This window comes from Dicentrarchus labrax, unplaced genomic scaffold (genome assembly GCF_905237075.1).
Source record: "Dicentrarchus labrax unplaced genomic scaffold, dlabrax2021, whole genome shotgun sequence".
NCBI lineage: Eukaryota > Metazoa > Chordata > Actinopteri > Moronidae > Dicentrarchus > Dicentrarchus labrax.
Genome location: NW_026136906.1, coordinates 1 through 25,728, shown reverse-complemented (window position 1 = coordinate 25,728; position 25,728 = coordinate 1). Strand labels below are relative to the sequence as shown.

General features: G+C 37.3%; 1 protein-coding gene across 1 annotated transcript in view; it reads right to left on the bottom strand.

Annotated features, from left to right (window-relative positions):
- LOC127360636 (butyrophilin subfamily 2 member A2-like) overlaps nt 1-21,252 on the bottom strand; it is a 29,396-nt gene extending 8,144 nt beyond the window's left edge. The window contains exons 1-3 of the mRNA XM_051395092.1: nt 21,018-21,252; nt 20,621-20,843; nt 8,043-8,101 (exon numbers count right to left, since the gene is read on the bottom strand). Coding sequence (XP_051251052.1) covers nt 8,043-8,101; nt 20,621-20,843; nt 21,018-21,111 — 376 coding nt within the window. The 5' untranslated portion in view covers nt 21,112-21,252. The remainder of the gene's footprint in view (nt 1-8,042; nt 8,102-20,620; nt 20,844-21,017) is intronic.
- Between the last annotated feature and the right edge of the window lie 4,476 nt (nt 21,253-25,728).

Sequence of the window (25,728 nt, the reverse complement as noted above, 5' to 3'; positions counted from 1 at the left end):
TTCTTTCTCTGTCTGTTCATTTTCATTCTTCTGGTTCCTCTTTATACCTGTGAGCCAACAGAAACAGGAGAGTGTTGAAGTTGTTGTGTTCACGTGTTTTTGTCTAATCAATGAATGAGTGTTAAACTGAGAAAACTACACAAGCAGAACAAAAATATGATAATTGAACTGGAATATTTTTAACATCACAGTGACTTTCATAAACAGAACATTTCCAAAGGAGAGAGATTTTTTTTTCCAAAATTTATTTTCATGACCATTTGCTTAGTTAATGTTTGGACTGTCAAGCTTTCCCTTCTCGCTGTTATGGCACAAAACAGTTTACAGTTACAGAGGCAGATTTACCATTCACATTTATTTCCTTTCTTTCTTTTTTTGTTTTTGAAAGAACGGGTCCTTGATTTTACACAAAAGCAAAAACAGGCAAAAAGTAGAATTAAACCCTACATACAGCCAATAAAGAGCTCTTACTGTAACTTGGCATAAAAAAGTAAATTTTTATGTGACTTACGTTTGGCTATCAGAATGATAATAATGAACAGCAGCACAGTAATGAAAATGACAATGACGATGCTCCAAACACAACAAGTAGACGACTGAACTGTAAATAAATCATCTGAAAAGATAGAAGAGAGAACAGAATGACATTATTGAATCAAACTAGAGCTCAACAGTGACAATATGTTTAATATATTTAGAGCTCTTTATAACCTGGAACATAGATGTGTGTCTCTCTGGTCTGGTTGATGTCCTTCTGTTGGACTCTACAGGTGAAGTTGTTGCTGTGTCTCTTCTCCACAGTCACTCTGCTGCTGACAGTATAGAGGTCATCAGGACCTCTGACTGTCTCTGTAGGTCCAGCAGAGAGGAGGTTTCCCTCACCGTCCAGCCAGACCACCTCAGGCTCTGGATACCAGCCTTTAGACTCACACCGTAAAACAATGTCTTTAAAGTTGTGTAAAATGACCTCTGTGATGGGAGTGGAGATGACACCTGATGAGGAGGAATTTCAAACACTGGATTCAGATCCAACTTGTATCACAGTCAAACTACACCAATCAGCCATAACATTATCACCGCCTGGGGACCCTGCAGCTCCGTACCAACAAACTGTGAACCAGCATTAACTGTTTCAGCAGTTTGAGCTACAGTAGCTCGTCTGTTGGATTGAACCACACGGGCCAGCTTTTAGGTCCCCACATGCATCAGTGAGCCTCGGCCGGCCCATGACCCCTGTCTCCGGTTTCCTTCCTTGGACCACTTTTGATTGGTACTGACCACTGCAGACCAGGAACACTCCACTAGAGCTGCAGGTTTGGAGATGCTCTGACCCAGTCGTCCATCACAATGTTGCCCTTGTCAAAGTCGCTCAAATCCTCACGCTGCCCATAATTTCCGCAACCCACTGACTGCCATGATAACCAGATAATCAGTGTTATTCACTGTTAGTGCTCTAAATGTTATGGCTCATTGGTGTATGATTTAAAAAGTTTATACCTTAACATTTCCCACCAAAGCAGAAATGTGTAATTCATCATCTTCAGACAGTCTGACTTACCAACAGTGAGTTGGATGGAAGCTTCCTCCAGCATTGATTCAAGGATGCAAAAGTATTTTCCTGCATCAGAGATTTTTGCATTGAAGATTTTCATGGAGACGTTTCCATTCTGCAGTTCATCCACAAACAGTCTCGTTCGGAAATTATAAGATGGATTTTGATTGTCATAAATCAGTCGTCCATCTCGGTGAAAATGGATGTACTTTGGGTCTAAACCAGGTTTGGTCCACACCACTGTCTCAGAACTGGCACTGATTGGAGGATCAAGGTAGCATGGTAGAATGACATCATCACCAGCCAGGGCTACGATTGGTTGATGTGAACAAATCAACTCTGACTGCTCTGCAACGCAAACTAAAGAACAAACAAGAAACAGTAGTATAGTTATAATACATGTCATCAGACTGAATGGAATCATTTTTACTTTCTAAAAGTAAGAAAACATTTAATAAAAAAGCATGAAATCATAAAAAATTGTTGTTAGATTTTATAGCATTGACCACGGAGCCTCAGAGCAACCAGAGTGACTGTAGACTGATGTAATGATTGTATAATCTCATAGTGAATTTGTTTCATTGCCAATAAATGTGTTACTGTTTTGTGTGTTGTATTACCTTCAAAAGTCACAATTAGAAGAATTATGAACGACAGTCTGTCACTGGGCAGCATCTTTTAGTCTGGTTGTTCTAAAAAACACAAATAAAACAAAAGTCTTTACTCAGTGGAACATTAGGTTGAACAAGGTAGAAACTCTAGATTTCAGTCCTCTATCCGTGTGATCTGTTTTTCTTTCACCCTTATCTAATATCAGATCTAATCATGGGAAATCAGTCAAATAGTCAGTCTGTTCTTTTTCTCCTGTACAGTCTGTTTGTATATTTGAAGACATTTTGTCTGTTTTAAGAATATCAATGTTGGAATTTTGTGATAAAAAGATTTGACCAACTGACTTTGACAGCTGGAAACTCGTGTTACTGAGATCTTCAGCTTAACTCAACACTGAACGTCTGCACAGAAGAAGAACTGGATCTCTTAAAGGCTGAATGGCTGCATTTATTGAACGCTGTTATCCAAAGACTTTATCTTTCTGCACATATGAGGCTGCACAAATTAAATCAATTGAATTTCAAATATTCCTCTCTTTCAGAGTTCACAGTTATGTGTCAAATGCAGCCTGAGTTTTACAAATGTGACATCCTTACATTGCTTTTGCACGGCAGCAATAATCAACAGAGCACCGTTTGAGAATCATCTGAAATACCATCAGGAATCAGTGGCCCCAAAAGATCAGCCAAAGGTCCCTCAAAGCCCCCAGTGGCCCCTCATTTAGTGGTGCCTTATTTAAGCTGCCTACCGTTGCTGCATCCTCTGCAACCCACCTCCACCCCAGCTCCACCTTTTATGTGTTATCTGATTTAATCAATGTTATTTCTGTTGTCATTGAAGCCTGCTCTGTCCTGTACCCTGAGGGGTCTTTGCTTCTTCTCTCCTTGTCTTAAGTTTTTCACATGTGCACGTGGAAGGGCAGAGAGGTCCCAGAACAGATCCATACCGCCAAATATCACATTCTGCATTTGGAAATAAGTTCTCTTTTGACAAAAGTGGTCCTGACTGAAGAGTAACATATGCATCATTTAAAGCAATAAACTGCCCTTATATGTTAACCTGTCGTAATTTCACAGCTAATTAACAATTTATCTGTTAATTGTACTTCGTTATGAATGAGGATTATTGATTAAATTAGTAAAATGCTGATCAGGGATTATTTTACTTTAAAAAACAACTCTTACCTGCAGGGTGAAGAATGCAAACTGGATCAGTCATGTTGTGCTGTTCCTGCTCTGAAGGCAATGAAGAAGAACGTCACTGATGCATACAGGAGGGGAGGATCCTAAAAAGTTAAACAGCCTGAAACGTTAAAAACGTGTTTGAACATGCAGGCAGACAACAAATGAAACTAATATTCAGAGACGTTGGAGAACCAGTGGAGAAATACACTCATTTCATTCACATCCACTCAAACTAATGTGTTTAGTTTATACTGGTAACAAGACAAATCAATAAAATAATCATTTAAAAACTTTATTATATTGCAATAATTAATGAAAAAATAAATAAAGTCTTTTATGTTTTCTCTCAATGGAATCCTTCATAGCTGCATTATCACAATATTACAGTAGTACATTCAATACAGGCAGTATTATCTCAACTGTATCAGGTAAAAGTAGCTGATAACTTCAGTAGCTGTTTGCTTGTGTTACATGTCAGTCTTCTGTGTCTTTATTTAATGTAGATCGACCAGCGTTTCTCAAACCTAATGAACAACAAAGCAACTTGTGTTAATTCATCTTTATTTCCATCATGTTTGTGAGTTAAAATGTATTTGACCTCAACAGATTATTCAACCAAAGTTCAGTTAGTTTGACTACAACACACTAATTTAACTTAACAAGTTTAACAAGTCAGACACGTTAGTGGAACCTTTCCTTTGTCTCGATATGTGTAAAGCAGTGAAAGTTGAGATTAGACTGGAGTAGCTCAGGTACTTAAGATCCTCTTAAAATGAAAGAAATACAGCTTTACATGTCTCTTAAGTATTTATTATTTATTTATTGTTCATTAATGTATTACATCACTCATTTGTTAACAAGGCAATACTATTATATCAAACACATTTACAGGATATGATACAGAATATGTCAAACAATTCTGATGTGATCAGGATTTCTGTTCCAGCTTTATTATCTGATAATGAGTTAGTACCAGGCAGTAGCAGCACTGTCTGTACAGTCTGCACTGACTTCCTGACAGACTCTGCTCTCTTTCCAGGCAATCAGTCGACGCAGGGCGGTGGGACTGGCCGACACCACATCAGCGCTGTATTTCAGGATCAGGGAGTGAGCGCGAGCGTTGGCCACCAACACCTGAGACAGCCACAGACAGACAGACAGACAGACAGACAGACCACCTGTAGTTCAGTGCATTGTATCCAGATTGAACACGCTCTGTACTCTCTACTGTTCGTCACAGAAAGCTGCACAACAAGTGTAGAGACGTGTACAGGAAGCAGTGACGGTCCTCTACCAGCTACTAGCAGTGAGACAGTCCCAGTACAGACAGACAGACAGTTTACATTGTACCTGTGTCTTCTGCAGCAGAGCCACATCTCCCAGTTTACAGGCAACTTCATAACCCTGCAGGAAGAACTCTATGCTCTCTTATACTGACTCTACAGAGGGAGAGAGAGAGAGTTGTATAATAATATTGTTAATATTACACAATTAAGTGCTATAAACAAAAACACTCAGTAAAGGATGTCAGCATTAATGACACATATTGCATTCACTTGAATTAATGAGAAACCTCCATGATGCTGTACGAATTACAGGAACATTGATCCACAATGTTGAATTTCTACTTAAATACATATTACTTTGATGATGTGTGCAGAGATAAATATTGAAACTTATTGATCAGGTTAAGCTATAAATTGATGGTATAATAAATAGATATATTTGTTTAAAAGGAATTTTGCTATTTTCTATATGCAATTTTATTACATTTACACACATTCATTGTTGTCCAAAAACTGTTGGTGACCCATTTTCAATGACTGATATCTTCAGTAGGAACTTGGTGCTGAGAGCCACTGACAGGAAATCAGGAAGTACTGAGAGACTAGTTCAGTCCCAGTCGATAGGAGGCCTCTCCTTCAATCTGTTTGTCTTCAGCTGAAACACACATCAGAAACATCAAAGTCCCAACTGGTTCATGGTCTAACAGAAGCAAATTCATACTTGTACTACAAAAGACACCAAGGATTTTAGAGAGTAAAATAGTGACCTCTAGTGGACAGTTGTGGAAGTGTAATCATGACTAAAACCACACTACAACATAATTTACTGTACTCAAACGCTCCGAACCTAAATGTTGTGGCTGAGTTAATTATAACATTTTAAGTGTTGAGCGAGTACATCAGTATCTGTTGAATAAAAAATTGTATATTTATGAGGACAGATATTGACACATTTTACTAGTTTAAGAACTCATTCCCAGCCAGATTAAATTTTTTTGATTGTTGGGTTAATTTTGCACATATTAAGCCAATAATTGACTTTTTAAAGTCTTCACAATGAATAAAGGTGAAATGAAGAGAGCCCTACAGTACATATAAACAGATTACACTTGATGGCGTCTGTACTGGTACAGGAACTGATGATCTGTCTATAAGGTGTGATACCAAAGGGAAGTGGACTAAATGCTCAGCAGATCTCATGGTGCAGAACAGTACTTATCACTGGATGTAGGGTAGTGCTGCGATATAGGAAAACTAGAGTGGATATACCAGTGATGGAGTGTCTGGACAAAATGGCTAAAACTTCCTATGTTGTAAACTGATAGATAGATACATAAAGATTTGTTTATAATGTCATGTTTTGTATATGTATAATTTGAGGTACTGTTTAAATTAACCTGGGGTATAATTTGATAACTTGATGACTGATAACAGGCAGAGAGTAAGATACCTGTGATTGCCTTCTCGAAGCGTCTCCACACAGATGTTCTGCTTTAGACTGTTTGTGAACCTGGAGACGTGAGAGCAGCACACATTATAGGAGCATGAAGAGGAAGATGCAGTGACACTAACATTGAACCTTTATTTATCAGCAGGGGGCGCACTAACCTTTCTTTCTAGTATCAAGATCAGAAACTAAAGGAGCATCCTGTCACATCCACAGCTCCTTACAGGACAAATGATTTAGTTGTTGTACTCTACCTGTACTGAGTATTTCTGTTGTTCCTGTTGCTGCGTTCATCTTCAGCTGTCAGTCAAACTAAAGGAGAGAGAGGCTGCCATAAACACAACAACCATCATCTGAAGTCCTCTTGGATTTCTGCAGCTCGTGTTGTCTGTTAATTTCTAATATCTTTCATTGTTGTGTGCTACTATCTGCTGCTCAAACAGACCTTCTACTCCAGGAGGAAGATCAAACTTTAATGTTCCATAAAATACAATGAAGGCTGCAGGTAAACTGTTCTGTTACAGTCTGAGGTTGCTGAAATTATCTCAACAAACTTCATACATCCATGAAGACTGTGTGATGTGGCTGAAAACTCAAGAAAATACCAGTAAGTGGACCTTGAGTGGGAACTGTTTGGTAGAACTATTTCGATATTATTTTCTCTTTAACTTTTAAACCAACATGCATTATAAATCCTAAAGTGCTGCGGGTTGTCAAACTAGTCAAAAGCTTCAGAAGAAACTTTATATAAACCTTTATTTATACTCAAAACAAAGTTACAAACTGCATTACATGGTTTAAAGCAGGATTAATACATTTTAGTAAATACTAATAAACCTATACAGCTTGAGTAAAACAATAAAAACATTAACAGGTTAAACTAATATAAATATATACAGTGAACAGTTCTGTGTTTAAACAGAAGTGGGAACTTTGATACAATCCATGAAATGAAAGCAGGAATCTTCAGTCACAGCTCATATCTTAGACTGGACACCAACATCATTAAGATCTCCCTTCTTCACTGTGTGTCTGCAGCCTTTTCACTGGCTCAAAGACAACACCTGCTCACATAGACTGAAAACAAAGTCACAATGGATAGATTGTAAACTAGGAAGACAAACAACATCATCATTCTCTGTCAGCGTGATGGTAGAGCAGGAAAAGATGGAGAATATCCTCCAGTGTCACAATGATTTCCTCCTCGTTCTCGGTCACTACAGGAGGTTTTTAGTCCACATCGTTCAACACTGCGTCTCTCTATGTTTTAAAGTGTCTTCAGTGTTATTTCCTGCTCCTGATGGTTCCTCTGTCTGTGATCTCTGAACTCTGTCCAGTTGCTCTCTCTGGTCCTCCTGTTGCTGATTTCCCTCCACTAAGGGCTGGAGTTTCACACTACGGTTCCATATTATGTCTGTGAAGCAAAAGAAACAGGAAAGTGTTGAAGTTGTTGTGTTCATGTGTTTTAGTCTAATCAATGAATGAGTGTTAAAGTGAGAAAACTCCACAAGCAGAACAAAATATGATAATTGAACTGGAATATTTTTAACATCACAGTGACTTTCATAAACAGAACATTTCCAAATGAGAGAAAGCTTTTGAAAGCAACACATTTTCTTTTATTTCCTCCCTTTCCCCCAAATTTCCTGCAGTGAAGATCATTTCAGACTGTTTGCTTAGTTACTGTTGTTATGCCTGTATGTATGTCAATAAAGAGCTCTGACAGTAACTTGGAATAAAAAAGGAAAATAAATATGTGACTTACATATTATCAGGGTGATAATGATGAACAGCACAATAATGCAAACAGGAATAATGATGATGATCCGAATCCGATCAGAAGATGACTGAACTGTGAATAAATCAGATTAAAGATAGAAGAGAGAACAGAATGACATTATTGAATCAAACTAGAGCTCAACAGTGACAATATGTTTAATATATTTAGAGCTCTTTATAACCTGGAACATAGATGTGTGTCTCTCTGGTCTGGTTGATGTCCTTCTGTTGGACTCTACAGGTGAAGTTGTTGCTGTGTCTCTTCTCCACAGTCACTCTGCTGCTTACAGTATAGAGGTCATCAGGACCTCTGACTGTCTCTGTAGGTCCAGCAGAGAGGAGGTTTCCCTCACCGTCCAGCCAGACCACCGCAGGCTCTGGATACCAGCCTTTAGACTCACACTGTAAAACTACTCTTCTACTGTTATTGGAGACAACCTCTATGATGGGAGTGGAGACGACACCTGATGAGAAGAGAGGAGGAATTTCAAACAGTGGATTCAGATCCAACAAATAACTTATAGCACTGTTTTCTTTGTGTCTTATCATGGCTGCTTACTTCTAATATAAAGTTACATTACTGATCTTTGCAGTCAGCAGAAATGTGTAATTCATCATCTTCAGAAAGTCTGACTTACCAACAGTGAGTTGGATGGAAGCTTTCTTCAACATTGATTCAAGGATGCAAAAGTATTTTCCTGCATCAGAGATTTTCACTCTGAAGATTTTCATGGAGACGTTTCCATTCTGCAGTTCATCGTCAAACAGTCTCGTTCTGAGATAATAAGATGGGTTTTGATAATCAAACATCAGTCGTCCATCTCGGTGAACATGGATGTACTTTGGGTCTAAACCAGGTCTGGTCCACTCCACTGTCTCAGAACTGGCACTGATTGGAGGTTCAAGGTAACATGGTAGAATGACATCATCACCAGGCAGGGCTACGATTGGTTGATGTGAACAAATCAACTCTGACTGCTCTGCAACGCAAACTAAAGAACAAACAAGAAACAGTAGTATAGTTATAATACATGTCATCAGTCTGAATGGATTCATTATTACTTTCTAAAAGTAAGAACACATTTAATAAAACTGCATCAAAAACAAAATTCTTGTCACACACACACACACACACACACACACACACACACACACACACACACACACACACACACACACACACACACACACTCAATGTGTTACTGGACTGTTTCTATGTGTAAATTACCTGTTAAACACTGTGTTAGAAGAATGATGAAAACCCTGCAGTCCATCACAGAGCTCTGTCTTTGGACAGCATTGTAGACTCCTGAATATAAAGAAAGACAACAACCTCTAGTGTTGTTGTTTAAAATAAAATAATAAATAAATGTATTTAGTTGAAAATGAGGTTGAACAGGGTAGAAACTCTAGAGTTTATTTTAGTTTCTCTTTGGTTTCAGTGTTTTTGTGATCTGTTGTTCTCACATCCTCATCTAACCTCCTCATGGACAGTAAAGTACAAACCCGCAGTCACATGCTGTTGTCATCACATCGATATACTAGTGGAAACAATTAATACCAGATATTATGTGTGATATACATTTTCTTTTCTTAATCTTTCTGAACATCGTTTTTACTTTAAAAATGGAGTTCAAAGTTTTCGATAAAAGGTTTGTAAAATAAATGATAACAATATAAGAATACAGACTCAGTGTCTACGTAACAGTGTGAGTCCACTTTATATAGACTATAATGATATCACAATAAACAACACAGAGAGTTTGTCCATAAAATAATCTGCACATTGTTATAACAGTCAAATAATGAAATGATGACAAATCCAACATTTAACATTCAAGTTTTACTTTAAAAAGAAACTCTGACTTACAGCGTGATGGATGCAAACTCTCCACTGTGATGTTGTTCTCATCTGACAGCAAATGAGGATGTACAATGACTTTATTAAATTTCAGGCAGTTTCAGTCAATGGTTGAGGTTTTGAGTTCCTCTATTATTTTCTCTAAAGAGTTGCTGAGCAGTCTAGTCAGTATTATTTAACCACAGGATGTAACTGAACATTGAATGAATGACTAATAATCAGGTTGTTAGAGTAGTTTTCATATAAAGTTTAGTCCTGTTCATACTGTGTTTACAGACATTACAACTTCTTCCTGCACAGAAACAAATTTAAAAAGATTGCCTTCTTCCTCATGACTCTTGTAGCTGCATTGATAAACTCAGAGTTCACTGAACCAGTTAACAACCAGCTTTATGAGCAGCAGGGGGCGCACTAACCTTTCTTTCTAATATCAGAGAGCTTAAAGTGAGTGTAAAGGTTTCTGTTTAATAAGGAGTCACCCTGTGTTTTATTACATTGTTAAATGACTTTAAAGGTTCCAGATGTAAAGTCAGATAGTGTCTGAATCACTGACAGTGTTGAAAATGACCACAGTGACATAATAAATGAGAGTATGATCTATTGATAGATAGATTTAATAGTGTCGAGTACAGTAAAGCTTTAATTTGACTTACAGACAGCAGTTAGTGAATTATAAATACAGAAAAGTGCAGAAATAAATACTAAAATGTGAACAGAGGTTAATGCCAAGATCAGTATTTTCATTGTCACTAAAACCAGAAACTGAAGGAGCATCCTGTCACATCCACAGCTCCTTACACATTTTACAAAACAGTTCAGATTCTTTTAAAGTGCTAAAGTGGGAACTTTGATACAATCCATGAAATGAAAGCAGGAATCTTCAGTCACAGCTCATATCTTAGACTGGACACCAACATCATTAAGATCTCCCTTCTTCACTGAGTGTCTGCAGCCTTTTCACTGGCTCAAAGACAACACCTGCTCACATAGACTGAAAACAAAGTCACAATGGATAGATTGTAAACTAGGAAGACAAACAACATCATCATTCTCTGTCAGTGTGATGGTAGAGCAGGAAAAGATGGAGAATATCCTCCAGTGTCACAATGATTTCCTCCTCGTTCTCGGTCACTACAGGAGGTTTTTAGTCCACGTCGTTCAACGCTGCGTCTCTCTGTGTTTTAAAGTGTCTTCAGTGTAACATTTAATTCCTCTGGATCCTCTTTATGCCTGTGAGCCAACAGAATCAGGAAAGTGTTAAAGTGGTTTTGTTCATGTGTTTCTGTTGTTTGAACTGGAATATTTTAACATCACAGTGACTTTCATAAAGAAAACATTTGAGAGAAAGCTTTTGAAAGCAACACATTTTCTTTTATTTCCTCCATTTTCCCCCGAATTTCCTGCAGTGAAGATCATTTCAGACTGTTTGCTTAGTTACTGTTGTTATGCCTGTATGTATGTCAATAAAGAGCTCTGATAGTAACTTGGAATAAAAAAAGGAAAATAAATATGTGACTTACATTTTATCAGCATCATAATAATGAACAGCACAATGATGCAAAGAAGAATGATGATGATGATGATGATGATGATACCACTCCAATCAGAAGACTGAACTGTGAATGAATCAGATGAAAAGATAGAAGAGAGAACAGAATGACATTATTGAATCAAACTAGAGCTCAACAGTGACAATATGTTTAATATATTTAGAGCTCTTTATAACCTGGAACATAGATGTGTGTCTCTCTGGTCTGGTTGATGTCCTTCTGTTGGACTCTACAGGTGAAGTTGTTGCTGTGTCTCTTCTCCACAGTCACTCTGCTGCTGACAGTATAGAGGTCATCAGGACCTCTGACTGTCTCTGTAGGTCCAGCAGAGAGGAGGTTTCCCCTCACCGTCCAGCCAGACCACCTCAGGCTCTGGATACCAGCCTTTAGACTCACACTGTAAAACTACTCAAGTACTGTTATTGGAGACAGCCTCTATGATGGGAGTGGAGACGACACCTGATGAGAAGAGAGGAGGAATTTCAAACAGTGGATTCAGATCCAACAAATAACTTACAGCACTGTTTTCTTTGTGTCTTATCATGGCTGCTTACTTCTAATATAAAGTTACATTACTGATCTTTGCAGTCAGCAGAAATGTGTAATTCATCATCTTCAGAAAGTCTGACTTACCAACAGTGAGTTGGATGGAAGCTTTCTTCAACATTGGTTCAAGGATACAAAAGTATTTTCCTGCATCAGAGATTTTCACTCTGAAGATTTTCATGGAGACGTTTCCATTCTGCAGTTCATCCACAAACAGTCTCGTTCGGTAAAAATAAGATGGATTTTGAATTCGATACACAGGTTGTCCATCTCGGTGAAAATGGATGTACTTTGGGTCTAATCCAAGTCTGGTCCACACCACTGTCTCAGAACTGGCACTGATTGGAGGTTTAAGGTAACATGGTAGAATGACATCATCACCAGCCAGGGCTACGATTGGTTGATGTGAACAAATCAACTCTGACTGCTCTGCAACGCAAACTAAAGAACAAACAAGAAACAGTAGTATAGTTATAATACATGTCATCAGACTGAATGGATTCATTTTTACTTTCTAAAAGTAAGAACACATTTAATAAAACTGCATCAAAACAACAAAAACACTCAAAATACAGAAATAATAGACAAATCTCTTTTTCTAATTCTCTCTTCTTCCTCTTAAAATGAAGTTTTTTGTGTGTTGCTCATGGTGGGAACTGTTGTGTCTCTAAATAACTTCATAAGGAGACTAAAGAGCCTCACAGAGCTGGCAGTGTGCTGGAGTCTCACATTGTAAAATCATATAAGAAAGTTGTGTTATTGTCAATAAAGTAATGCATTAGGAAATTACAGTGTCATTGATTTTATTACATCTTCTCACCAAGTTGTTACAGAAATAGATAGATAGGAGGGACTGGAAGGTTTTGTCTTGGTCAGAAACTGAGTTGGTCTTCTGCTTTCCAACACACACTCACACACACATACACACACACACACACACACACACACACACACACACACACACACACACACACACACACAGAATAATGTGTTACTGTTTTGTGTGTAAATTACCTGTCAAATACTGTATTAGAAGAATAATGAAAAACACAACTATGTAGTTCCTGAATGACAGTCCATGTTGCTCTATCTTTGGATACAGCATTGTAGACTCCTGGAAATAAAAAGCACAAAACCTTTAGTCTGCTTGTTTAAAAAAAAACAAACCAAACAAATAGGTTGAACAGGGGAGAAACTCAAGTTAATTTTAGTTTTTCTTGTCTCATAGCTCAGAGAGCGCTTTGGCTCGGGTACGAGACTCTTTTCTTGCAAGAGTTAAAGTCAATAACACAAGAGGAGAAAAACTACCAAATAAAAAATAACGAAAGTGTCCAAATATTTGAAATCAGTTCATTTTGGGAGATATTGTAGTCACTAGTTCAGTCAAATCGGATGAAACAGACATTTCCTGTTGATTTTGGCAGGTAAAACATAAATATCATTTGCATTAAACAAAACAGCAGCAGGTTGTTTTTACAGGATAAGTTGAATAGACAGTAGTTCTATGTTACATTACATTAATTTAAACACAAAGTATTGATCTTATTTGTTTTTATTTAGTGAATTCATGGTATAAGCGGGATAATGTCCTTCCAGGTGTCCATTGTAGGACCTTGTCCTTGTCTTCCTCTACAAGAGACGCTTTATCCGTCTCTTAATTCAACAATCATCATATTATTTTGATTCTGTTTACCAGGAGAGTTCAGAAAGGCCTCTTTCCTTGACCCCTTTGAGCCAGGAGGGGAGGTGAGACTTTGGTGCTGAGCAGTCTCCTACCAAGGGAGTCTGGTTTCTTTCAGATTCACAGATGGGATGTCTAGGTGTCAATCTTCCTATCCTCTTTCACAGAACAATGACTCCTCCACAGATCAGAACCACCCTCGACACCCAGGTTCTGGATCCCAGCATCTGGAGTTAGGAAACCGTTGTTTTCTTACAAGAGATGTGTGATAATTTAAATGCCTTTTTAGTTTTAAATCATGATAGGAGGGCCATGTAATGTGTTTGTATCTCCTTTTGATCTAATAGACTCACCCCAGAAGAGAACAGACCCTCCTTTCCCCCTCTTTAAGGTGATTTAGGAGATGTCCATTTGCTAGCAATGACATTCCCATCTACATAGCAGTAACAACATTTTCTGTTGGAGTATTGAGGTAAAATTTCATCTTCTCAAAATTAACAGATTTCCATCCAGCATGAGAAAGTCGCACATTTTATGTTTTCCTTGTTTCCATCTTCAGGTTAAATCAAATTGTGTGTATCATGTGTGTAAAATGTCTGAATGTTTGGAGCCACAGTGCCACCTTTGGTAAGTTCTGGTAGAGTTAAAACGGACTTTGTTTTATAAATTGTGTTTATTGCAAATAGTATATGCCTGACACATAATTGTTATAACAAGGATTAAGCTAGCACTGTATGAAATATGTAAAATCCATCAGTATTGCTTTATATGCATGTTTAATGATTTTAACCAGCTCTACTTTTTATTTTATATTAAAACATGTGAACTATGTATTAAGTCATGGTGGGTTCTGTGAACGGTGAATTATGATCTTGAAACTTTAAAATATGATAAGAGTTATTAAAGTTACGTGAGTTCAAAACAGAGGAAGTGACGCGCGGTCAGCTCCTCTCCAGTTACGTCATTCCCTCTCTTCTGCTCTTATAAACTTCGTTCTTTTCTTCTTTCTAAGATCCATTCGCTTATTACTCTCGTTCTTACTTTTAATTCTGTACTTTACTTCGTTTGCGACACGTGTTGAATTTTTCCTCAAGTAATAACTTGCGGTGCTGAAGTACTTTTATTTTGAAAGCTCAAGACACGAACGAATTTCTTCTTTTATATTTTTGTAGTCTTATATATATATATATATATATATATATATATATATTGATTCACAGAAAGTGAATTTAATCTAATTCTTGGACTTAGTGACGATGGAGAATTCTCCAGGGCAGCGTTTCATCCTCCAGTTATTTTCAAACAAGAAGCTGAATGAGTTTACAATCAAAGCTGAAGACCAACCACTTTAAGACATTCATCATCAGCCAAATTGATTTGATCAGATTCGTGGAATAACTTCCTCCAGATTATTCCAGTAGATAAACAACGGAGGTGGTGTCCCATTTACGAGTGTATTATTAATCACCAGTGATTAATTACCTTCATTATTAAGTAAGGGAACCCCTTACACCATAATCAGGAATTAATGGACTTCATGGAGGCAAACACACCACGTTGGGAATTATCCCTCAACATAAACAACACAGAACATTTCTCCATAAAACAATCTGCACATTGTTATAATGGTCAAAGATTATGAAATTATCAAGTTTTATTTATAAGTTTTACTTTAAAAAATGAACTCTTACCTGTAGAATGAGGAATGCAAACTCTCCACTGTGATGTTTGTTCTCTCTGACATGAATAAAGTACTCTGTCAGCTGTCCGACGACAGAAACAGTTCACTGTAGCTTCATTAAGACCCTCTGCAGTAAAAACCACAAACTCAGTCTGTGTCAGAGTCCTGTCTTACCCCGAGTATGATGTCTATGAAACATATTGTAGAGAATTCAGGGAAAAAACAAACTGAAAGCACAGAGAGGCTGAGCTCTTGTGACGCACAAAAACATTTGTTAAGATCTAAAAAAATTATAAACTCCTCCACAGAGCCGGTTCTTCCACTCCACTCTGACAACTGAGAACTGGAATCAGTTCAGACAACATATGGGTGTGACTGCATTCCTCACAGACACACATCCATTTAAAATAAGATAATAATTGTCTAGTCTCTCAGTAAAGTTACTCCGCATTGTGAGATTATTGATCAGATATTGTATTTAAATATTGATTACATTGACATATTGGGCAATGTGGATGCAGATCTCTCAGTATTCAGTCAAACTATAGTATAAACAGGAGTTTCTATTTGAAATGTGGGGGATCCAGTTTGAATTCAGATATTCTGAGACTTAAAGTGATTGTGTTATATTTTCTACAATGTTAATATTCACTTAATATTCTATATAAAATATTAAAACTGAATCAATATTATTGTTTATAAATCATTCTGTTCTGTATGGATCTTCTCATTCTTACTGACAGATGGAGCAAACAGGTTTAAAGGAGGGAGGATTGTAGTGGGAGCACTGGGGTGTCAGCTGTGACTGTGAGACCGATAGTTTACAGGTCAGGTTGGAGGGTCTCATGGAGGTCAAATAATGTGGAAAAAGTGGTTGATTTTATTCTAGCCTAATCAACTCAAAACCTTGTTTTTATGCTCCCAATTATTTAGTAAGCGGCGATTAAAAAAAAACTTTGATTGTAGAGGAAAAGCTGTGTTGGCAGGAGGGCTTGTTACCAAACTCGGAATCAAACTGCCAACCCTGTGATCAGTGGACGATCCACTCTACCTCCTGAACCACAGCCACTTCCACTGAAGTTGTGATAGAGCATCACTTCAGGAAAAGGTGATCAATAACTCTTTCAATGTATGTTTGTATTAAGATGGACTGTGTATCTAAATGCATCCTTTAAAGCATCAAACTGCCCTCACATGTTAACTCCTCAATCATTTCACAGGAAATTAACTGTTAATTATTGAAAAGAACTGTAACATTTATCCTTTAACTGTTAATAGTACTTCATCCTGAAAGTAGATTATTGATTAAATGAGTAAAATACTGATGAAGGATTATGTATTTTGTGTATGTATTTCCTCCAGGGCTGAACTACAAAACACAGACAATGTTCCACTTCATTTTTCTTTCTATAAAAGGGTTGTATAAGAAGAATAAACATACAGGCTCAGTATTACACTTGTAATGCCAAATGATTCCACTTTATACAGACAACAACATAAAATGTGTTTAGGTCAATAGAATAACCTGCATTATATTGTATATGTTATATGTTCTAACAGTCTAAGATTGTGAAAATATGCCTTCGATATTTCACTTTTAAAAAGAAACTCTTATCTGCAGGATGAAGAATGCAAACTCAGTCATGCTGTGCTGTTCTCACCCTGGCATGCAATGAAGAAGTACAACTTTGATGGGGGTCACAGGTTATTAAACCAAAGTTTAGTTTGATTACATTTCACTAACAAGTCAGATAACTGTGGAATGCTTTTGTGTCCTGTTGAAAGTTGAAATTAGACTAGAGAAGGTCAGGTTCTGTCACTGTAGTATGAAGCCAAAGTTCCACTTGAAATGAAGGAAATACAGCTTTACATGTCTCTTATGTATTTATTATTTCAACATGTATCAGGGTAGTAGATGTTGGATAAACTCAGAGGTATGAGTGGAAGTGTCTTTATGTCAGTGTTTATAAGCTGGAGCACTTTAAATCTGAGGGCCTTTTTCACAGCAGAAATTCTGACATGTCATTGTGGAAAAACCACAGTTTTATTATTTACCACTGTGCTTTTATTGTGACATCGCCCCTGTTGTTCAGTGTATTGTATCTAGATTCAACACACTTTTCATCTCTGATCTTGAACTGGTCAAAAGGTGTTACAAAAGTTGCACAAGTATCGAAACCTGTACAGGAAGTGATGTTTTCTGCAGAAGACAGAGAGAAAAACCCCCCAGAACAGATAAACAAACTGAGTCGGTCTTATTCCAAAAAAAGGAAATGGTTGACTAAAGATAGCTGACTGGCAAGCAGATAGATGAGGTGTATCCTAAATATGGCAGGAATGCAGAAAGGTGTGGTGTAACTCCCGCTCCAGACAATCTACGAAACAATCAACGGAGCGCGGTATTGATAAACTGTTGGGTAGATGAGATGAGATGAGATGATAGGAGGCAGGTAGGCAGACTGGGAGGGTTGATAAGGGGATTGCAGAAAGGTGTGTGGAGCAGAGCTGGAAGGCAGGAGGGAAACCACACACACAACACAGACAGGAGACACAGGGGAGGGAGACACAAGGAAAAGGCAAGGTACAGCCATGGCGATGATATCTCAGCTATTAAATTTGTAATCATTTCTATTCTGAGACAACAGGATGTTCCCTGAAGTTCATTATCAAACATTCTAATAAAACAGATAAATAAAATGTGTTATGATATATTTAATATTGCACAATTAAGTGCTTAAGAAGCTGATATTAGTGTTTTAGAGGTAATGTCTTGTTTTTATTATCATAAATATTTTATTAGCTTTATTTCAAATATAAATGATGAAGATGTATCAAACATTAATGACACATATTGCATTCTTGAAAAATAAATCTGCATTGCTGAGACACCAAGGATTTTAGAGAGTAAAATAGTGACCTCTAGTGGACAATTGTGGAAGTGAAATCAAGACTAAAACCACACTACAAAATAATTTACTGTACTCGAACCCTCCGATCCTAAATTGTGTGGCTGAGTTTATTATAACATTTTAAGTGTTGAGCGAGTACGTCAGTATCTATTGAATAAAAATTAGTATATTTATGAGGACAGATATTGACACATTTTACTAGTTTATGAAATCATCCCCAGCAAGATTACATTTTTTTTTATTGTTGGGTTAATTTTGCACATATTAAGCCAATAATTGACTTTTTAAAGTCTTTACAATGAATAAAGGTGAAATGAAGAGAGCCCTACAGTACATATAAACAGATTACACTTGATGATGTCTGTACTGGTACAGGAACTGCTGATCTGTCTATAAGGTGTGATACCAAAGGGAAGTGGACTAAATGCTCAGCAGATCTCATGGTGCAGAACAGTACTTATCACTGGATGTAGGAAAACTAGAGTGGATATACCAGTGACGGAGTGTCTGGACAAAATGGCTAAAACTTCCTATGTTATAAACTGATAGATAGCTACATGAAGATTTGGGGCCCTTATGCTACGGCAACGTAAAGTGCTGAAGCCTTCCCCCCTTCCTACAACGATATAATGTCAGGTTTTTTATATGTATAATTGGAGGTACTGTTTTAATTAACCTGGGGTATAATTTGATAACTTGATGACTGATAACAGACAGAGAGTGAGATACCTGTGATTGCTTTCTCGAAGCGTCTCCACACAGATGTTCTGCTTTAGACTGTTTGTGAACCTGGAGACGTGAGAGCAGCACACATTATAGGAGCATGAAGAGGAAGATGCAGTGACACTAATATTGAACCTTTATTTATCAGCAGGGGGCGCACTAACCTTTCTTTCTAGTATCAAGATCAGAAACTAAAGGAGCATCCTGTCACATCCACAGCTCCTTACAGGACAAATGATTTAGTTGTTGTACTCTACCTGTACTGAGTATTTCTCTGTTTGTTCCTGTTGCTGCGTTCATCTTCAGCTGTCAGTCAAACTAAAGGAGAGAGAGGCTGCCATAAACACAACAACTATCATCTGAAGTCCTCTTGGATTTCTGCAGCTCGTGTTGTCTGTTATTTCTAATATCTTTCATTGCTGTGTGCTACTATCTGCTGCTCAAACAGACCTTCTGCTCCAGGAGGAAGATCAAACTTTAATGTTCCATAAAATACAATGAAGGCTGCAGGTAAACTGTTCTGTTACAGTCTGAGGTTGCTGAAATTATCTGAACAAACTTCATACATCCATGAAGACTGTGTGATGTGGCTGAAAACTCAAGAAAATACCAGTAAGTGGACCTTGAGTGGGAACTGTTGGGTAAAACTATTTCAATATTATTTTCTCTTTAACTTTTAAACCAACGTGTATTATAAATCCTAAAGTGCTGTGGGTTGTCAAACTAACTAATAAAAGCTTAAGAACAAACTTTATTCAAAGTTCAAACTTTATTTATACTCAAAGCAAAGTTACAAACTGCATTACATGGTTTAAAGCAGGAATAATACATTTCAGGAAATATTAATAAACTAATTAAATAAACTCATACAGCTTGAGTAAAACAATAAAAACAATAACAGGTTAAACTAATATAAATATATACAGTGGACACCAACATCATTAAGATCTTCTTCACTGTGTGTCTGCAGCCTTTTCACTGGCTCAAAGACAACACCTGCTCACATAGACTGAAAACAAAGTCACAATGGATAGATTGTAAACTAGGAAGACAAACAACATCATCATTCTCTGTCAGTGTGATGGTAGAGCAGGAAAAGATGGAGAATATCCTCCAGTGTCACAATGATTTCCTCTGCTGTTCTTTTCTGCCACCTTCTGGATATTTTTGTCTCTACAAGGACAGAGTATCTTCTTTTCCCGCCAGGAAACACAGGTTTTTCTCAACTGCATTTTGCTTCTTTGTAATCTTCTCTTCATTCTCCTAGTTCCTGATTGCATCTTTGTTCCAACAGAAGCAGGAAAAAGAAGTTTGAAAGTGAGAAAACAACACAAGCAGAACAAAACCATAATCATTTCAATCGTTTCATTTCCAAATGAGAGAAAGCTTTTGAAAGCAACACATTTTCTTTTATTTCCTCCATTTTCCCCAAATTTCCTGCAGTGAAGATCATTTCAGACTGTTTGCTTAGTTACTGTTGTTATGCCTGTATGTATGTCAATAAAGAGCTCTGACAAGAACTTGGTATAAAAAAGGAAAATAAATGAGTGACTTACATATTACCAGAGTGATAATAATAAACATCACAATGATGCAAAGAAGATTGACGATGATCCAAATCAAATCAGGAGACGACTGAACTGTGAATGAATCAGAAGAAAAGATAGAAGAGAGAACAGAATGACATTATTGAATCAAACTAGAGCTCAACAGTGACAATATGTTTAATATATTTAGAGCTCTTTATAACCTGGAACATAGATGTGTGTCTCTCTGATCTGGTTGATGTCCTTCTGTTGGACTCTACAGATGAAGTATTTGCTGTGTCTCTTCTCCACAGTCACTCTGCTGCTGACAGTATAGAGGTCATCAGGACCTCTGACTGTCTCTGTAGGTCCAGCAGAGAGGAGGTTTCCCTCACCGTCCAGCCAGACCACCTCAGGCTCTGGATACCAGCCTTTAGACTCACACTGTAGAACTACTCTTCTACTGTTATTGGAGACAACCTCTATGATGGGAGTGGAGACGACACCTGATGAGAAGAGAGGAGGAATTTCAAACAGTGGATTCAGATCCAACAAATAACTTACAGCACTGTTTTCTTTGTGTCTTATCATGGCTGCTTACTTCTAATATAAAGTTACATTACTGATCTTAGCAGTCAGCAGAAATGTGTAATTCATCATCTTCAGAAAGTCTGACTTACCAACAGTGAGTTGGATGGAAGCTTCCTTCAACATTGATTCAAGGAAGCAAAAGTATTTTCCTGCATCAGAGATTTTCACTCTGAAGATTTTCATGGAGACGTTTCCATTCTGCAGTTCATCCACAAACAGTCTCGCTCGGAGAAAATAAGATGGATTTTGAAATAGATTTGCAGGTCGTCCATCTCGGTGAACATGGATGTACTTTGGGATTAAACCAGGTCTGGTCCACACCACTGTCTCAGAACTGGCACTGATTGGAAGATCAAGGTAACATGGTAGAATGACATCATCACCAGCCAGGGCTACGATTGGTTGATGTGAACAAATCAACTCTGACTGCTCTGCAACGCAAACTAAAGAACAAACAAGAAACAGTAGTATAGTTATAATACATGTCATCAGACTGAATGGATTCATTTTTACTTTCTAAAAGTAAGAAAACATTTAATAAAACTGCATCAAAAACCAAGAAAATCGACCGCTGGAGCCTCAGAGTCTGTATCTGACCAAATTTTTAAAAAGTATTAAAATATGCTGAACTAAGATGGTGGACAAGGTCAAATTCTACGTGCAACAAATCGTTATCATTGTGAGCATGTTAGCATTTGCATTAAGCTCAAACCCTCACAGAGCAACCAGTGTGACTGTAGACTGATGTAATGATTGAATAATCTCATAGTGTTTTTTTTTATTGACAATAATTCATTAATTAGTTTTGATGTGAATGATTACAATGTCATTGTTGTTACTGGAAGATTTTTTTCAATGTGTTACTGGACTGTTTCTTTGTGTAAATTACCTGTTAAACACTGTGTTAGAAGAATGATTAAAACCCTGCAGGTCCTGAAGGACAGTCCATCACAGAACTCTGTCTTTGGATACAGCATTGTAGACTCCTGAATATAAAGAAAGACAAAACAAATAAAACAAAATGTCTTTCGTGAAGCTGAACAGGGTTGAAACTCCAGAGCTGATTTTAGTTTCTCTTTGGTTTCACTGTCACTCTTCGTGGTCTGTTGTTCTCGCATCCTCATCCAACTTCCTCATGGACAATAAACCACAGACAAAGTCAGTCACACGATGTCCTCTGCACATAGATGTACTGATGGAAATGAGTCAAATAATGCCTTAAAAATATCAATGTTTGAATTTTGTGATAAAAAGACTTGACCAAATGACTTTGACAGCTGGAACCTCATGTTACTGAAATCTTCAGCTTAACTCAACACTGAATGTCTGCACAGAAGAAGAACTGGATCTCTTAAAGGCTGAATGGCTGCATTTATAGAACACTGTTATCCAAAGATCTTTACTTCATCCTGAAAGTAGATTATTGATTAAATGAGTAAAATACTGATTAAGGACTATGTATTTTGTGGCAGTGATTCATTTACTGACTGTTAGAGTTCTTCCTCCTCCACTGTTGGAGGATAAAAACATATTTAATCTTTCACTTCATCGTCTTTCAGAGTTCAAAGCTTTCAATAAAAGGTTTGTAAAATAAATGATAACAATATAAAGATACAGACTTCGTGTCTACGTAACAGTGTGAGTCCACTTTATATAGATTATAATGATATCACAATAAACAACACAGAGTTTGTCCATAAAATAATCTGCACATTGTGATAACAGTCAAAGAATGAAATGATGACAAATCCAACATTTAACATTCAAGTTTTACTTTAAAAAGAAACTCTGACTTACAGCGTGATGGATGCAAACTCTCCACTGTCATGTTGTTCTGTTCTCACACTGACAGGAAATGATGATATACAATGACTTTATCCAATTTCAGGCAGTTTCAATCTGGTTTTGAGTTCCTCTATTGATTTCTCCACAGAGCTGCTGAGTTCAGTCAGTATTATTTAACCAGTGGATGTAACTGAACATTGAATGAATGACTAATAATCAGATTGTTAGAGTAGTTTTCATATAAAGTTTAGTCCTGTTCATACTGTGTTTACAGACATTACAACTTCTTCCTGCACAGAAACATATTTAAAAAGATTGCCTTCTTCCTCATGACTCTTGTAGCTGCATTGATAAACTCAGAGTTCACTGAACCAGTTAACATCCAGCTTTATGAGACCACTTATCCAGGATCACCAACGTGAAGACAGGTACCCCAAAGAGAGCCACACTGAGTTCAAATGGATTCATGATACAACTTTATAAAACAGATTATTCAGCATTGTCAATGAAAGAGAGTCTGAGTTAGTGGAACTTGTTCTGTGAGACCAGGTTCAGCTGAATGGAGGAGGGGACGATGTTAAAGAGTCCTCTGTGCAGTCAGACAGCATCCAGAATGTGCTGAGTGATGAATCAACAAAACAAATGAAACCAAGGCTCTGCCACAAAACAAGAAGAGAGGAAAAATTTTCTCTCCTGCTACCACACGTCACAAGTTCGAAGTAACACCAAACACAAAATTATACAATCTAATATAATCTATATAATCTAACTCGCAAGATTTGATTAAACTGTCTATGTGTACTTCTGTTTGCACACTTGCTGGCCTTGAATTGCCCCTTGAGGGACAAATAAAGTATTTTGAGTTGAATATCAGTCTGTGACACCCCTTCATATACAATTAAAATAAAAAGACTATTTCTGTTTTTACAAATCTATTTTCTTTGGCACAAAATGATGAGAAAGGTCAAAGGTGCCTGAATATGTGTATGAAGGGTTCATAAGCAGGGCAGCAGCATTTATTTGATATGATGTTATTTATGGAAACTTGAAGGTTGAAGTGACCTTCCTGTGAGAGGACAGCACCAGCAGTCTTATGGAAGTCTTACAAAGAGGAATCATGAGTGATCAGTTCCTCTTCACCGAATTCAGAATAATCAGAATCAGAAACCAGTGAAAAGAATGATTCCCAAATACACATGAAAAAGTTTTATTGAATTATATATTTACATATTTACACACAATAATGAAACCAAAAATAACTCTTTTATAATAAAGTTTGCTGACTCCTGATCTGTGCACATATTTTGATCCAGTAACATCTATCAGTTTGTTTTACTGTATGAAGAACTCTTTGAAGCTGCCTTGCTGTATGAATTGTGTCTCTTGCTGTATTATAAGGCGTCCTCTCTGTGTCCATCTTCTTCATTCTCTGAAGTATCCTCTCCAACTCCTCTGTCTCCTCCATTTTCACACCGACTCCTGACTCCTTTCTGTCTTTCTTCTGATGTCACTTTTGGTTTTCGTGGTTTTCTGTCTTTTGTATCTTCTTTGTTTGTTCTGTCTCTCTCTTTCTCCTGCTCATTCCAGATGTGTACAGTCCTTTATTTCTTCCTCCTGAAGTTTTCTCTGTTGGTCTGCACTCTCTCTGTCTTCCCCAGTTGCTCTCTGGTTCTCCAGTTCCTCTGTTTGTCCAGACAATCTAGATAACTCTAGACTCTCTGTCTCAGTGTTTCTTTTGTCTTTCTTCATGCAGACTGTGTGCAAACAGAAGAAGAAATCTATTCATGTGTTCATGCAGTTTTTTTCCTTACAGAAACAGAAAACTTGTGAAAATGATGAAACTAAAGAAGCACAACAGAAATATGATGGTTGAGTTGAAAATGAAAGGAGAAAAGACATTTACTTTCATTACAGCTGTGATAATATTTAAAGATTTCATTCCAACGTGAGAATTGAAGCTTTTGAGCCTCCTTCTTTTCTTCTCAGTCCTCATATTAGTGATGGTCAGTGTTCCTACACTGCAGTATTTGTTACACTGATCCCAGCCTCCTCTGTAACAGCACCCAGAACAACCAGTAGGAGTCCCCAGTTCAATGACAAACACATACACATGGGAACAAAGATTGTGCTGAATGATGCCGAACCAAAACAGACGAGAAGATATCAGCACATGTTCAGCTGTCCATATTTACCACAGTGGTAACTGAGGGCAGAATCACAACAAATACCAACCTTAGAGTTGCTTTAAAGACAGCCTGTGGTGTTTCTGACCTCTGTAAGTGCTGTGAAACAATGTCTTCATCAGTGGCTCTCTGTTTGTGTTACCTTGTGATCTACAGGTGGCAGCAAACGCAGCAATGGACCTGCAAAGGCAGGAAGACGATTGGACTGTTGTCTGTGTAGAATAAAACTCCACAGGACACCTTTCAGGTTTTTTTCCAGTCAATGTTGATTTTAATCTGACTTTACATTGTTAAGTGTTCATGAATTGTTTTACTTTGTCTTCTTTCTGTTGTATCATGGCTGCTTACTTCTAATACAAAGTCCTCATAGTGTCTGAACCTGGAGACGTGAGAGCAGCACACATTATAGGAGCATGAAGAGGAAGATGCAGTGACTAATATTGAACCTTTATTTATCAGCAGGGGCGCACTAACCTTTCTTTCTAGTATCAGAGAGCTTAAAGTGAGTGTAAAGGTTTCTGTTCAATAAGGAGTCACTCTGTGTTTTATTACATTGTTAAATTACTTTAAAGTTTCCAGTTGTAAAGTCAGATAGTGTCTGAATTACTGACAGTGTTGAAAATGACCACAATGACATAATAAATGAGAATATGATCTAATGACAGATAGATTTTAATAGTAGTTTTGAGTACAGTAAAGCTTTAATTTGACTTACAGACAGCAGTTAATTAATTTTAAATACAGAAAAGTGCAGAAATAAATACTAAAATGTGAACAGAGGGTTAATGCCAAGATCAGTATTTTCATTGTCACTAAAACCATTCATTGTCAC